General features: G+C 36.5%; 1 protein-coding gene across 3 annotated transcripts in view; it reads right to left on the reverse strand.

The window, feature by feature from the left end:
• Window positions 1–17,293, reverse strand: part of LOC107036334 (inositol-trisphosphate 3-kinase B) — a 32,350-nt gene that overhangs the window by 3,528 nt on the left and 11,529 nt on the right. Inside the window, exons 3-5 of one of the 3 annotated variants that reach the window (XM_015254256.1) lie at window positions 16,434–16,767; window positions 15,361–15,604; window positions 353–433 (exon numbers count right to left, since the gene is read on the reverse strand). In XM_015254256.1, the coding sequence (XP_015109742.1) occupies window positions 353–433; window positions 15,361–15,604; window positions 16,434–16,767 (659 nt within the window). Of the gene's footprint in view, window positions 1–352; window positions 434–1,085; window positions 1,819–9,808; window positions 10,154–15,360; window positions 15,605–16,433; window positions 16,768–17,293 lie in introns of those variants that run through there. The other 2 variants (XM_029125966.1, XM_029125965.1) reach the window with 2 other exon arrangements.

Genomic DNA, 17,293 nt, shown 5'->3' on the forward strand with positions numbered 1-17,293 from the left:
TGTAAAAGAATTCGTAAAAGTTTGAGGGGGATAACTTGATTTTTAAGGATATTCAAGTACTTTGGGTATCTTTTTAACCCATTTGACATTAAGTTTCTGGACTTCAGACAGCGGCGTAATCGTAAATGTTAGATAAAGTTAAATTTTGAATAAGTCAATTTTGAGTCATTAATAGGACTCATTAATTGGTAAATTATTGAATTAATCATCAATTTAATATCGAAGTTCCGAATTATTTTATCAATCAATAATTGAGTTCGGAGGATTGACGAGTATTTGGCTAATGGAAAACCGTTTTTATGAAATTTAGAAATATTTGATCAATAGTCAATAGTTACAAATTTCCACTTACCCACGGATACCGATGTTTCTTATAAGTCTGGAAAAAGGGTGTCCACTGTACAATGTTCCTCAGTTTTCTCCACCCAGAGCTCTGCAACAAAACCCAAAAAACCAAAATTAGGCGCTTCTCAAAACCCAAAATTACTCCTCAAACTTTCAAACCCCAAAATACAAAATCAATAAAAACCCGCGGGTAAAAACAAGTTGATATCTCCATTTTTGCACAAGCTAAGTGTTTACAAAGTTTTTTTTATATAAAAAAACAGCAAATCGCGAATATCTCGAGAACTTTGTATGAACGGGTATAAATGTTTTGATTCATTTCGATAGAAGGCATCGAAACAAATATTTTAAAACCAAAAAAATCAAAATCGGTTCACTAGTTTTCCAGATATTTGGGGAAAACGATTTAAAAGCAAATCGCTCTTTCTTCAAAACTATGATATCGATCGAGCTGAAATTTTGCACAGAGTCAGTCCTCACTACGACCTACAATCCGACAAAATTTCAGATTTTTCAAAATTACTTTAGCCACTCAATTCCTCAATTTCCTAAAAATTGACCACCGAGAATGGCACGGTGGACGCGATCACAACAGCCATGACCGCCAACCTTCGTGTGTTTACGTTTCAGACTATTCCACATAATTTCCAATAAAAATCCTAGAATGCGAAAATCGCAGGATTGCAATGCTTCAATTCGTAATCAAAAAATCCTCAAACTCCTCCCAGCGAGCGATTTACCTTTGGCAAACAACAATCGCTACCGACGGCTATCGATTTCCCGTCCGACTGATCGGACTCCCACTCGGAGCTGAGGTCATCACCACTGGGTTCGCCCCACTCGATCGACGACGAAAACACCTGCGGCACATCCAAAAGTTGTGCGTACTGCCTGTACCCCGAGCACTTCCCCCAATCCCCATTCATCACGGATTGGGCCCCAAGAGAGGCCTTGGGCCTCTGCGCTTTCCCGATGGTCCCCTGAATCTTGTCCACCCGAGGATGAGGAATGGGCGAGGGACTCCTGGAGGACGACGAGTGCCTGTCAATAGTGATGGAGAGCCTCCTGGAGTTCCTCCTGACCCTCGGCCTGGCGATTCTCCTCTGCTTCATCATCCTCTTATCGCCGGCACTGTCATCCTCATGATGACTGCCGCAGTCGTTAAAACTGGCTTTCGTGCAGACGATAGTCGGAATGATCCTCTCAGTGTCCTGCATGATCTCTGTGCTTCCAAATTTTTTAACTAAAATCCTGACTAATCCGTCCAAGTCACCCGCATCCTCGACCCCTCGGCCAATGCGAGACGCCTCTCAGTCTAGATCTCCCTCTTCACTTCCTCTTCCCGCCACTTGTCCACGTTACGCTCACCAAGTCCCGCAACAACTCATCAATCCAATCCAAAAAAGTCGAGCTGATAAATCGCAAACGATTGCCGACGAAACTCCAAGTGTTCCACTTTAGATTCGACCTGTCTCGCCTCCAATAACCCGCGACTGCCTGTATTGCCCCGCTCGTACCGCCGTTATAAGCACGAAACACACTCAAGTTCGCGTGATGCCTTCGGTTATTACGTAAAACCGTGGAATCACACAAATACATCGGTATCAAAGTCAATGGGTTTGTAGTCGAGAAACTCCACATACACGAGCTAAAAAGGACTTTCCACCCAGCGATGATGAACTTCCAACTACCAGTGGACTGATGCGTACACGTTGTCATATACTCAGTGTCATTCCCCGTTAACTCGTGCCTCGCGATGACGCAGATAAGAGTGAGACGGAGTAAAGGGAATTTCTTTGGCATAATTCTCGTATTGCTGGGGAAAAACAGCTGTGTTGATGACGATTTACAAGGCATCTTGATGCCAGGAAATCAGTCCCTCTGTTCCACGAATATTGGAGATTGATACGTCACGGTTGAAGGTGGAAGTGTTATCAGCTGGGGATTTTTACGATAATTCGCGGGAGAGATAGGCAGGCGGGAGTTCTGGAATTTGTGGGGGTTTTTGGGGAACTGTTCTCGAGTGAGTTTAATCGTGAATCAAGAACACGGGGCATGGTGGGAATAAGGCGGTTGCGGGACGGCGGAAGGGTCATGAATTTGATAAATCGACGGAGTTGAGTTTTTTATTTCGAGGGACTGATGGGGTCTGACGGTTCCGGGGTTCACTGTTGGAAACTTCATGGAAAATATGATGGTAATTCTTATGAGAACGATGGTGAATCCGATTTAGAGTGAAAATTGTTATGAAGTCTCATGTTTTAGGGAGAAGGCCAGGAAATTAATGAGTTTTCGGTGGGAGTGAGCCGAAAATTTCACAATTTGACTGAATTTTCAATTTTTTCTTGAATTTTTCTGATTTTTCCTAATTTTCGCGGAATAATTGAACTGAAAAATCAAGTATTTTAGTGATTTTCGCATCATTCAAACAGAAAATCGATGGAATATTTGATTTTTTAATGACGAGATTTCCTGAAAATTCAGTGGAAATTAAACACGATAAAAATTTCCGGGATTTGACACCGAAAATTCAGACGAAAATTTTTAACAGTGTGCAATTTGTAAATAATAAAATTTAGTAGATTTATAGTGCGATGAAAGTGCCCAAGAAGTGTGCCGGAAATTTCCCCCAAAATTTTTTAACAGGGACATCAATTTAATTGGGACATCATGATGAAAATGGTTTACGTCACAGTATTTTACTGAATCAACAGAATAAGATTTTTTCGATGTCAATAACGTAATAAAAGGACTGATGAATTCATTCCTGTGATTCAGAAAAACTGACTTCGTAATTAATCAGAAATTTGATTATAGTCATTAAACGAACGAGATTCGGAGGTTTAAGTGCTTCATTTGGAGGTTCAACAATAATTATAATTGCTTCATTTGGAAGGCCACATTACTCGTGACTCAAAAACATCAGAATCAACGGAGAAATTTTTAAAAATCATGTACGCCACACTACTTTAATGAATCAACAGAACAAGATCTTTTCTATCCCAATAACGCAATAAATGGACTGATGAATTTATTCCGGTGATTCAAATTTTGAAACAATAGGAAAAAAAAACTGATTTCGACTTGAAATTAAAATAAGAATTTAGAAGAAATCTTACTTAATTTACGTTATTCAATGATTAAGGAGAGGAGGAGGCATATGTAGGTGTAAAACAAAGAAAACGTTTGTAACCCCAAAGAGATAAATGAATAAAAAATATTTGAAAAATTATTTCGTAATTAATCAGAAATTTGATTGCAATCATTGAATGGGCGAGATTCACAGTTTTAATTGCTTCATTTGGAGGTTTATGAAGGTTTATATTACTGGGCCAACATAACTCGTGAATCAAAAACATCAGAAGCAACTGGGACATCATGTTAAAATGGTGTATGTCACAGTATTTAAATGAGTCAACAGAATAAGCTTTTTCCAATGACAATAACGCAATTAATGGACTGATGATTCACTCCCGTGATTCATATTTTAAAACAATATAAAAAATACTGATTTCGTCACTAAGGGGAGACCGCGGTGAAATCTCAAAGCCTTCGTTGGCGCTGGGACGTACCAACCGAGCGGCTTATGATATATGAACATTTAAAAAAGTGAGAAAAATTACGACTACAATCGATTCGAAATATTGATGAAATTTTTCTTTCGTTTACTGCCTCCGCATTGATTTATCGATTTCACCGCGGTCTCCCTTTAATCAAAAACCTGATCAGTCATCAAATCGCAGAGATTCGGAGCTTTAATTGCTTCATTTCGGAGATTTACGAGGGTTTATATTATATTGCTCGGCCAACTTTGGTCGTGCGTCAAAGCCGTCAGAAACAACTGGGATGTTGGAAATAATATACATTGCAGAGTTATCTTTTTGATAAATCAACGAAAGAAGTCTTTCTCAATGTCAATAACTTCATAAATCAGTCGTTGAATTTATTCCCGTCGCTTATGTTTAAGAAAAAAACAATATAAAAAGTCTACTTGCCATCCAGAATAGACCTGATTATGTCCAGTTACAGTTCAATTAATAATTCAACAAGCAGCTTGTTTATAATAAAGCAATTGTCCACCTAACAGAAGCAGTTGGGAAATCATTTAGTAAATAATTTAAATTCAAGAGATATCTTTGGCAAATCAATAAATCGCGTTTCTTTCAATGTCAATAAATTCATAAATCAATCACTGAATTTATTCCCGTCGCATATATTAAGAAAAAAAACTAAATAAAAAGTCTACTCGCCATCCAGAATTGATCTGATTATGTCCAGTTACAGTTCAGTTAATAATTCAACAAGACGCCTGTTTCTTATAAGTGAATTGTTCATCTAACATTAGGAGCAACTGAGAAATTATTTAGAAAATAATTTAAATTCAAGAGAAAAATTCATCTTTGACTAATCAACAAAAGGCGTTTGTTCCAATGTCAATAACTCCATAAATGAATCGCTGAATTTATTCCCCTGCAATAAACCTGAATAAAAAACATGAAAAACAGTCAACAATAATGTACTTCACAATCGCCATGTCCATTAATCCACGAAATTAATTCCTCTCAATGTCAATAACGCAATGAATAAACTCGAGAATTTACTCCTGTTACAGAAATGTAAAAAAAATACATAAAAAGTCTACTCCCCACCGAGAATAAACCTGATTACGTCCAGTTATAGTTCAATTAATAACTCAACAACATGTCTCTTTCTAATAATGGACTTGTTAATCTAAAGAAGCAACTGGGAAATTATTTAATCAATAATTTAAATTCACGAGTTATCTTTTTGGCAAATCAACAAAAGGGGTCCTCTCAATGTCAATAACTCAATAAATCAATCGCTGAATTTATTCCTCGATAATAAACCTGATTATGAGGGACTGTGCACTGAGAAAAAAGATTACTTTACCAAGTAAATTTACTAACTACAAGAAAATCCACACATTGCAAATGCAAATATTTTTATAAATAAATATTAAATATTAAATTTTGTTTTTATATACATTTACTTGTGGCAAGTAAATTTACTTGAGAAAATTAATTTTTTTTCTCTTTACTTCTGAATAAAAAACATGAGAGTTAACAATAATTGACTTCACAATCGCTATTTCCATAAATCCGCAAAATAATTTTCTCTCAATGTGAATAAAAAAAATCTACATAAAAAAGTCTGCTCCCCATCGAGAATAAACCTGCTTACGCCCAATGACTGTTCAATTATTGACTCAACAAGATCCCTGTTTTTAATAACTGTATTTGGACATATTTTTCACTCGATTAATTTACCCACGCAAATCCGGCGTTCTCCAGACGAGTTGAGGACGCAGTTTACTGTGGATTTAGCCGGAGGCCCCGGCAATGTAAATGCGTCATTGGCGTGCGAGCGTAACTGCCTAATTAACCCAGGCCATGTAGATCACTCCATGTACATAAGCGTTTTATTAAACCGATGAGTGGTATTTTCACGCAATTCAAATTTTCTCTCCACTCTTTATCATTGCTGAAATATAAAACGGCTGTACATTGCTACATTCTCATGACGATTGACTTCACTCTATTCTTGGTCATTTTATTTTCAACGTTCAACGATTAAAAAAACGGCTCATTCACGCTCCTCCATGTGCTGAGTATATCGATTTGTGATAACGAAAAAATGCGTAATATTCGTTAATCGTTGTCTACGTCATCGCTAAGTATAATGGTTTTTCGGTAAAAATAACGACAGGCGATAAATGAAAAAAAAAATGGTAAAAAATAGTCGAGGCGCTGGGGACATTGAGTAATACGATCGACTTGGTGTGCGATTGTATCTGTGTGTACACACCTCGGATTTTTTTTCTCAATCTTCGATCGATTGATATCCGATAGAATTCATTGAGTGCGCACGAGGCCTCGATCCAACGTCGATAGTAACACAGACATTAGTCCCTTGTTATTTCCTCCTATTCAGCTCTGATATTAAGAACAGTCTTGTCAAGGTGATGTGTGAATATTTTCACTGATTACGACTGTTTAATTTCAGCTGCACGAGGAGTTTTATCTCCATTATTGTGCAAATCACCTCTCATTGTTTCACTTTTCACTCTTTTGTCATCGTTTATGGTCCATTAAACAGCGAGAGTTGCGCTGAGAGGACTGGAGGAAAATGGCGAATAGAAACAATTTTTTTAGAGAAAAAATGGAGATTTTTGTGGTTTTGACCAACTTTTTCTGTTCAGGTACTCTTGGGGAATTTCTCGACATGAATTTTCAAAGTTTTTTAAAATTCTATTTACCTAGTCTGCACTGAGAGAAAAATTACTTTTGAAAAAGATCATTTTCTTGATACGAGAAAATATTCTCTTGTCAATTTCTGGAATCGTGAAATCTCCTGGTAAATAATTTTGTGCTCACGCTGAGAAAAAGAAGACTTTTAACTGAATGAGATTCTCTTGTCCCGAGAAAATGGTCAACTGTTAGCGTAGGTCTTCCCATAAATTCATATAGTTTACGTTATTTTTTGTCTAAAGTTGGTTTTTCTGTCAGTGTGTTCATTAAAAAAAAACTTGGAAAATTTATGTCGAGGAATTTCCATAGGACTGGGCATGAATGAATTTAGTGGTTTATCATATTATTTACGATCGTTATGTATTTATTGATTTATAGAAAAAAGAGTTGTTCTCGTTGTTTCTAGATTGCAGGAAAAAATTGAATGTTTCTCAACAAACGCGTGAATAAAAAGTTCTTGTTCGCGATTTTTTTATTCAAGTAATCAAAAAAATTCTTAGACGTAATATTTATTGAAAAAAATGTATATATAGATTAATTTATTTATGTCTTTCAAGAATTAAGATACAAAAATATCTTGAAGAAGAAAAATTTTAAACTCAGATAAATTTGAAATATTCCCAAGTCTAGGATAAGTTTGGCAAAATATTGTTGACCAAAAATGTTTCATCTATTTTTGAATAGAAGAAATATGCCAATAGAAAAATTTGTTCCAAAAAATCGAATTCAATCAATTGTTTCCGCAGAATATTAAAAATAATTTCAAAAATACTGAACTTGCCCTCAAAACATTTAATTATTTAAAGACAGATCCTCAAACTATTTAAAATATATTCTCGATTTTTTCCGAACCATTTTTCTGGCTATTTTACATGAATCATGCAATTTTTTACATTTAAAAAACGAAACTAACTTGTAATTGCTATAAACAATTAATTTTTTGCACTAATTATTCGTTTCTAAATACATATAATCAATCTCCAATGTACTCCAATAGCCCGCGAATTTTAGAACTCATATTAGTCTCCCCTTAAAAATAATATCAAAAATACTGAACTTTTGGATATTCCAGGATCTGTTGAAACCAGTTTGCACTCGCAATCTCTTTTTACCCTCCCTCTTAATTAAATTAGATAAACCTGCACGGAGGAATTCTTCGAGGCAGCTGTGGGCTGCATAAAAGTGCCGCTAATGGCGAGCATTCGAATGTGTGAGCACAACGAACGCAATTTCAAAATTTTCGCCTTAATGAATGATCCCTTCGGGCATTACCAGAAGTCGCTAGTCCACTCTGTTTCCTCCATCTATCCTTAACGATCAACGAAATACTGTTCACATACCAATTACCTCACCGCAGTAATCAACCCGGGAATCTCCTTGATTCGATAAGACCGGAATCTCAATGTGAAGCACCAGAATTACGACAATTAGCCAGATAGTTTGTTTCCCCAATGGCGTTAGGTAACACTGCAAACTCTTAAAGGACACATGACCACTGGCTAATTGAATCCCCGATTGAGAAATCACGTTCTTCGTCATGAAGAAGGAATCGCGGGATTGAAAAGTCGACGGAATTCCTTAGACAGAAAATGTTGTACCACCGAAAAATCATTAATTCCGTGAAATACGTCAATCAATCCCTTGAAGCGTCGAGTTAGCCAAGCGACGAAGGCCAGTCTCAATTTTTTCCCTCACTTTTTCCTTCATCGACATCAATCAAACATTCTGCATTAGCCGACCATTGGGACCAATCATGTCAGTGAGATAATCCTAGTGAAAAAATATCCCCTCCCCCCAAGGCTATTTCCAATCTGATTAAATGTACATGTAGAATAATGTTAGGAACACATTTAATTTCAGCGACAGGTGACTGATAATGTAGAGGAGAGTGATATTTTAATTTTATTTGAAGGGGAAAATCGGTTAATTTCAGGTTTTAGAATTCCATGAAATTTGCAAATTTTTGAACAGAAGGGAAAAGAGAATTTCCCAACTTACTTGAATTTTCAATCAACAGGTGGAAATTGCGTACTAAACTCCGCTCAATTTTCAATTAAGTGAAAATTCAGGATATTTCAATTTTTAATGGAATTTGTGGCACGAAAAATACAAAAAAATCATTTCCATACAATAGGCCGTCGCCCGATGGCCTTCAGCCATTCAGGAATGTATTTACCTGCATTCTCTGGATTTCTATTATTTTTCATAGAATAACAGAAATAAAATTTACATTTTGCATTTATTTTTCCATAGAATTTTGAATTTTCAAGGACGAAAATCCTTGACATTTCAGTGGAACTATAATGGAATAAAAATGTTAAAATTTCCGGCATTATTAGATAAAAATAGAAAAAAAAACGTTAATGTCAGATTTCACTAAAAATTCAAGAATATATTTACAACACTCTCTTGATTTCTATTAATTTTGATAAAATAATTAAACTGAAATTTACAGTTTGCATTGATTTTTCCATAAAATTTTGCATTTTCAATTGTGAAAATTCTTGAAATTTCACTGGAAATTCTATCACTATAATGTGATAGAAATGTAAAAATTACCTGCACTATTAGATAAAAATTAAAATTTCATGAACAGCTGATTAATAATTTTCATGAGAGTAGCATTGAATTCGATTTATGTGAAAAAAACAAGTAATTTCAGATTTCCCTGAAAATTCAACAGAATACCAAATTTTCGAACTCCAAAAAATGAGAATTTTCCAACTTCTTTGAATTCTCAACCAAAACATTAATTCCAGGTGACGCTGAATTTCCAATTCAATCGAAAATTCAAGACTATAGTTACCTGACTCTTCCCGACCTCAATTAAATTTTCCATAGAATTTTCAATTTTCAATAACGAAAATCCTCGAAATCGGAACTCTACGATAAAAATTTCCACCAGCTGCACCGGAAATTGCAGCAAAAAAATTATCACCAGTGAATCCCATTTGTTTCCCTCGTGCCATTATCTGAAATATTCCAGTGATGTCTCGAGTAAATAAAAATGTCTCTGTGTAAATAGCCGTTCCCTCACGTCGGTCCATGGAATTTTTTCTTCCCCCCGTTCGTAAGTCAACCTCGTGTTTGATCTCTGATTTAGCCGAGTGGAAAGTTTTGAGCTCCCAATTTGCGCCCACTTGGCACGTGAAAAATACCATGCTAACAACAGTAAATCGTAATGATTGTTTTACCTTCTTGCGACCGGTGACGGGCGCCTGGCGCTGATGTTTATCGACGATACCGAGGAGACAATCATCGCACTTGCAGTACCGATTGCCCCCCGAATCCCCAGATTGTGCTGAGCTGAATGTACTGGCGCTCGTTTGACTGTCCATCGAGTCCGTCCTGAGGAGTGACGATTTTTTTGAGATCCTATCAGCGATATCAGGCTGATTATCATCAGCGATACTGTGTCTCTCCATTTTAGCGAGCAGCAACTGCTCCATGAGATTTAACGTCGGTGACGTTGGTGTTGTTGGCTGGGAGACAACGCGCGTGCATCGCGGAGATCCTGATGGCTTCTCGTTATCATTCATTTTGAATAAGCGATGAATGGAATACAATGAAATACGTAGTAACTAGTCACTGGGAAGTCTTCTGATAATTTCCAGGAGATGCGGTGACACCAACTCTCAACTCTGATTCACATTTCCCAGTCTGGTGGTGTGAATCAGACACCAGTGGATATTAGTAATTGCCCTGGACAATGCACCTGGACAACGATAGTGTCAAAGTACACAATTGATGCAGAAAAAAATTGTGATAACTGGTGGCACAAGTGCTTTGTAAATAAACGCTGTTTACATCCAGTGAGTTATGACGGGCTTCATGATTTCCAACGCATTAACACGTTTCTGTACGTGACTATGGCTGATTCTTCCTCGTTTTACGCGGCACGGGGGGAGACGACTCATCCGTGCTCAGAATTTGTGATTATGGGGGAGAGGAAGGGGAATGAGTAACTGGTTTGAAGATAGTCAACGGCTTTTCCCAGGAGCACACGATGTTTTAAGTAAGTTTTGACTGCAACTGGTGGGATTCGATATTACTCCCCTGTGTCAGTAAAGACATGTAATGGCTATTAAATTGAATCGTGCATCCGGCAGCTGGATTTTTTGCATTCATGAAGAGGCTTCGACTCTAGCAACTTTTATTTCAGAATCTCGAGGAGATTTATCTACTTTATGATGAGGTCCTCCAGGGATTCTTCATGTTAAGACCCTAACGATGAAGAAGGTCGGGGATGCACGAGACAGCATGGCAGTTGGTTAATGAATCGCGAGTATTCCAGATGTTTAGTGCACTTCCGCCTGAACAATTTCCTCCTTCAGAGTGATTTGCAAATAAAACTTTCACAAAATCACTGATTCAGTAAAATCAAATTGGCTCAATGGTTTTTCCCAGGAGCACACGATGTTTGAAGTAAGCTTCGACCACAAATAGTGGGATTCGATATTGCTCCCCTGGGTCAGTACAGGCATGTAATGGCTATTAAATCGAAGCGCGCATCCGGCAGTTGGATTTTTTGCATTCATCAAGAGGCTTCGACTCTAGCAACTTTTATTTCAGAATCTCGAGGAGATTTATCTCCTTTATGATGAGGTCCTCCAGGGATTCTTCATGTAAAGACCCTAACGATGAAGAAGGTAGGGGATGCACGAGACAGCATGACAATTGATTAATGAATCGCGAGTATTCCAGATGTTTAGTGATGTAAATCCCCCGGAGTAAATCCGCACTTCCGCCTACACAATTTCCTCCTCCAGAATGATTTGCAAATAAAACTTTCACAACACCACCGTTTCAGCAAATCCAATTGTTGAAGGAGACTGAAGATAGATTTGTGGATTTGATGTTTTCACTGTGGCCACCTGGGTTCGACTGGACAGGGCAATTTATTTATCTTCTCATCTCAAAAGCATTTTTAACCTCATGGTGGAGTTGGGGGGATACGTGTGGGTGTGGAATATAACTCAGCGAGAGGAGGATTTCGACTGGAAATTTTTTTTCGTTCACCCAGGGAGTAGGGACAACGCTGTGGCAATCGAGACGTATACGTATAATCAACGAGTGACTTGACTTGACTGAGAGATCGAACCAACTGTCGATGCACTTAATGTCCTGGGAACACCTTAAGCCGTTGCTTGCATTTACCCAAGAAAAATTGCTCAAGATTTTGCTGTTTCACATGCACCACACGTACTGCGATTCTTCTGCTATCATTATATTCTCATTTTCTCTTTGCTATTCTGGGCTTATTGTTCGACTTGTGCCAGCTGGAGTACTTCCAGGAATTTTCATTCATCGAAAATTATTCAGTCGTCATATTTCGCTTTATCTTGGAGAAAAGTGCAGTCTATTGCACATCCTCTTGTGCAATTTGTCTACTTTACGAATTGAAAAAGCATTGAGTCGTGAATATGATCTGAATATGGTCGTAATTTCCTTTATCTCGGAGAAAAGTACAGTGTATTGGATATCCTCTTGGGCAATTTGTCTATTTAATGAATTAAAAAGACATCGAGACATGAATGTGATCTCAATATTGTTCATATTTCGCTTTATCTCGGAGAAAAGGGCAGTCTATTGCACATCCTCTTGTGCAATTTGTCTACTTTACGAATTGAAAAAGCATTGAGTCGTGAATATGATCTGAATATGGTCGTATTTTCCTTTATCTCGGAGAAAAGTACAGTGTATTGGATATCCTCTTGGGCAATTTGTCTATTTAATGAATTAAAAAGACATCGAGACATGAATGTGATCTCAATATTGTTCATATTTCTCTTTATCTCGGAGAAAGGGGCAGTCTATTGCACATCCTCTTGTGCAATTTGTCTACTTTACGAATTGAAAAAGCATTAAGTCGTGAATATATTTGAATATGGTCGTATTTTTCTTTATCTCGGAGAAAAGTGCAGTGTATTGGACATCCTCTTGGGCAATTTGTCTATTTAATGAATTAAAAAGACATCGAGACATGAATGTGATCTTAATATTGTTCATATTTCTCTTTATCTCGGAGACAGGGGCAGTCTATTGCACATCCTCTTGTGCAATTTGTCTACTTTACGAATTGAAAAAGCATTGAGTCGTGAATATGATCTGAATATGGTCGTATTTTCCTTTATCTCGGAGAAAAGTGCAGTGTATTGGACATCCTCTTGGGCAATTTGTCTATTTAATGAATTAAAAAGACATCGAGACATGAATGTGATCTTAATATTGTTCATATTTCTCTTTATCTCGGAGACAGGGGCAGTCTATTGCACATCCTCTTGTGCAATTTGTCTACTTTACGAATTGAAAAAGCATTGAGTCGTGAATATGATTTGAATATGGTCGTATTTTCCTTTATCTCCGAGAAGAGGACAGTCTATTGCAGATCTTGTGAACTTTGTCTACTTTACGAATGAAAAAAACATTGAGACGTGAATGTGATGTACATGTTGGTCATATTCCTCCTTATCTCGGAGAAAAGTGCAGTCTATTACACATCTTCTTGCGCATCTTGTCTACTTTACGAATGAAAAAACCATGGAGACATAAATGTGATCTAAATATTGGTCATATTTATCTCTATTTTAGACCAGAGGAAGTCTATTGCACATCCTCTTGTGTAATTCGTCCACTTCACGAATGAAAAAACATCGAGACATGAATATGATCTGAATATGGTCATATTGTCCTTTATCTCGGAGAAAAGTGCGGTCTATCGTACATCCTCTTGTGCAATTCCTCCAGTTTACGAATGAAAAAAACATCGGGACATGAATATGATCTGAATATCGTCATATTTTCCTTTATCTCGGAGAAAAGTGCAGTCTATTGCACATCCTCTTGCGCATCTTGTCTACTTTACGAATGAAAAAAACATCGAGACATGCGTGCGATCTAAATTTAGGTATTGTAACGCGAGACTCATCGTTCGATGCCACCGTCTCTGACGCCGAGTGACGATGCGCTTTCACGAGGGGAAAAAGAGAAAAGTATAATTATGTACCGTTTTAACAATTTCTCCCCTCTTCCGCTTTCGCATTTTCATCTCAACGCGCTCAACTACAAGCCCCTGGGGCAATGGGCACTTTTTTTTATGGGGGATTGAATCATTGGTTGCAAAATAAAAATCGGAATAATTGATACTAATCTCAAACGTGACTCGTGTTACTGAGTTTTGGCCGGATACCGACAAATTGATTTCGATTTCTCAGATACTCGGGATGTGTGAGTTACCCAACGTTATTGAATTTATTGTGTTCTCTTGGGCCCTGCCCACTGGCGAGAACAGTGTTTAACACGATCCAGTCGTGTACGTTTTTTTCTCCTCCAGTGGCGGAAATAATTAGTGGGTAATGACTGCTGAATGGAGTTATTGAATGAGATAAATGGGGACGGGGCATATATGGTGATATCTTGAGGGGACGTTCTTTAAGAATGTTTATCAAAAATCTCAAGCGCTCAAAATTTTTTCAATTTTTTCTCAAATGTACTGTTGTGGTAGAAAATTAGTCTTTACATTTCACACGTGAAACAATTTCATGGGAAAAATTGGTGAATTCGCTGGAAAATTCTATTGGATTTCTATTGAACTTCTGTTTGGAATTTTTGTTAGTTTCTGAAATTTTATCAATTTTATTAGTTTCTCACTGCACTTTTTTTTTGAAATCCGTAGAATTTTATCTTTATATACAATTTTTTCTATTGAGACAGTTTCTGTAGGAGTTGTTCGACATGCATTGTCTGAGGTTTTTTATTGAACAAATCATTCAAAAAAACTTGGAAATTTTGAGCCGAAAAATTTCTGTAGGAAATATATTAATAGAAAGTTGTAGACAATCGATTTCGATTGATTTTTTGGACATTTCTATTGATAAAAACGCGCAAATAAAAGTTTGATAAAAATCTTGAAATTTAAAACAGCGATAAATTCACGTGAAATGCCAATTTTACGGTCCAATGAAAATTCAAGTTCTTATTGATATATCAATGATCGTTCGACACGAAAAACTCAATTTCGCTGAATTTCCAAGCCGAATAAAAAATCTTATGAATGATTCAACCTTAAGGATATCCAAGTACTTTGGCTGTGTTTTCTCCAATAAAATGCATTTCTACTTTCGTAGTCAAACATCAGAGCTTTCATTTGAGCCCCACATCCCCCCAAGTTTTCGGACATTTAACAACAATTCTATTAATTAAAGAATAAAAATCATTTGTTTTAACAGAAATCGATTTCATGCCTAAAGAATAAAGTTTCCGAAAGTCTAAACAATTTCAATTATTTATTTATGCACAACGAATGTTTAAAAAAATAATAACTCTCTCCAAAATGTGATTTCAATGACCCTGAATATTCATGATCTCTTTCAAGATTTCCTCACGCAATTTTATCGACAAATTTAACAAAACTGCAAAAACTCTTGAATATCCTTCAATTGACTTCAAATCGACAAAGCAAAAAATTGAAATGCAATTATTTTAACTAAAAAAAATTCAACAGTGCAATAAACAGAATTATCATCCTGACGTTGATGAAAATTCCTATAAAAATGGACAAACATCCTTAACAGATCATCGTCGACACGCATGAAGTAATAATTATCACCGATGGAGTTTAACAAAGAAAATTGTTCCGCAGCCATCCGCAAGATGGCAACTGGTGTCCACCAGACTGGTGAATGTCCGCGAGCTCGCTCACCTCGCGGATCCTTTTTTACATTTTTTGAGGAAAAGATTTGCTCACCTGTGGCCTCTTTAATGGCTGCAGTTCGGTGACCTCGAAGTCATCACCACTGAGACTGGAATTCGTGGAACAATCAGATATCTTTCGCACTGGTGGTAGCTCGAGGAGCTCGACGTTGGTCCTAGTGTCTTCAGGATTGATGTCACCCTTGGGATACCCTGGGGCTGATGATTCCGATCTCAATGAGTATGGGCCTGGTGTTGCCAGACACGAGTTCCTCCTACTGGGGTTACCATTAACACCCCTGCAACAAAATCGTAACGAATCTCTAATTTGCAAATTGCATTTAATCATTTCATTTATGATTTTTTTATTATCTCCTTCCTGCCAATCCACTCTATCGTTTCTATTCATTATTTTTCCTTATTTTGACACGTGGCTTTGTATTTCCTTTAACGCCCCCTTTTTATCTAATAAACTCTAATTATTTAATTGGAACGAGATGAGGTTTCAATTAATTCAGGGCGTTTATTTAGAACTGCAAGCATGACAAAATTTTTTTTTTTTAACTGATGAAGTTATTTTCTTCATTTTGATGAAAATTTTAATTACCAATTCACGTAGATTATTCAGAAATAAAATAGACAATGTGACATTAACGCCACTATAAAAATATTCTGACGAATCTCCAATTTTCGAAATTGCATTCTATAATTCATGCATTATTTGCTTCCCTCTAATACTCTCATTGTTTCTATTCATTCTTTTTAATTCGACCTGTTTATTTGTATTTCTAAACTCCTCGTTTTCATTTAATAAACTCTAATTAATTCAAATTCACGTGGTCACAAGATGACAGATTTCAATTAATTCAAGTTATTCATTTAGAACTGCAAGCATGAAAGATTTTTTTTTTTCAACCGATGAATAATTCTCTTTTATGATCATAACAATTCAAATGACAATCCAAATATATTCTTCAGGAATAAAGTAGATAATGGGCACCAAATCTATTGTTTATTTCATTTCGTCAAAGCTATTACAAATAAATCCTCGTAATCATGAAAAAATAAAAGACTTAAAAGGAATTCAGAGCAGAAAATCTAAAAAAATTAGGGATAAAGTGTTCTCACCTGTTGTTGATGCTGGAACTGGGCAAACATGTGCAGCAAGAGTCTGAATGTCGCCTCTGTCCACCGACCTGGAGGTGGCTATGAACAGGGGAATTTAAGTCTTGAAATTCACTAATATCATCGCAGTCTAAGCATGAGCAACTGCTGGCCTGACTCGGTGAGCCCGACGTTCCCTCGAACTTCTCCAGTTCAAAATCACTCCTGTCGTATTTTTCATCGAGATAGGAGTAGTCTGAGTAGTCACTAACGACAACACTGGGTGTTCTCCAGTACCTGGGCCTCTCCTCGGTCGAGTCACACTCGCTGCGATCACCGATGATCAAGTTATCCCATCCTGTGGAAAATAACAGAGTAGAACAATGAATCACAACAAAATTAAATTGACGTCATGAATGACTGATTTTAGTTTTTTATGCTCAAGGAAAATTCTGTAATTTTTTAGATTAGTGGGGGAGAATGTAAAAACAACATTTCTGATAATTAAGGAAAATTAGTTGTGGTATGTTCAATGAAATGGGATAATCAAATTTTTTGCTTTTAAGCTTCTTGGAAATTTTGAGCAAGTGATAGTTTCACTGGAATTTCAAGGAATTTCCTCATTGAAAATTGAAAATTTTAGGGAAAAATCAAGGGAATGTGGGAATTTTAGTGCAATTATTCCAGGAAAATTAATACAAATCAAGAGAATTCAAGTAAATATATTAAATTTCCAATTTTGTTTTTTTAAGAATGATAAAGTAGAACTGAAATTCAAATTCTCGAAACTTTTTTGAGAATTTTCAAGGAATTTCGTCATTAAAAATACAATATGTTATAGAAAAATCAGTGAAAACTAAATTTTAGTGCAATTATTCAAAAAA

The sequence above is a fragment of the Diachasma alloeum genome, unplaced genomic scaffold (genome assembly GCF_001412515.2).
Source record: "Diachasma alloeum isolate Michigan unplaced genomic scaffold, Dall2.0 Dall_scaffold_00208, whole genome shotgun sequence".
In the NCBI taxonomy this organism is placed as follows: Eukaryota; Metazoa; Arthropoda; class Insecta; order Hymenoptera; family Braconidae; genus Diachasma; species Diachasma alloeum.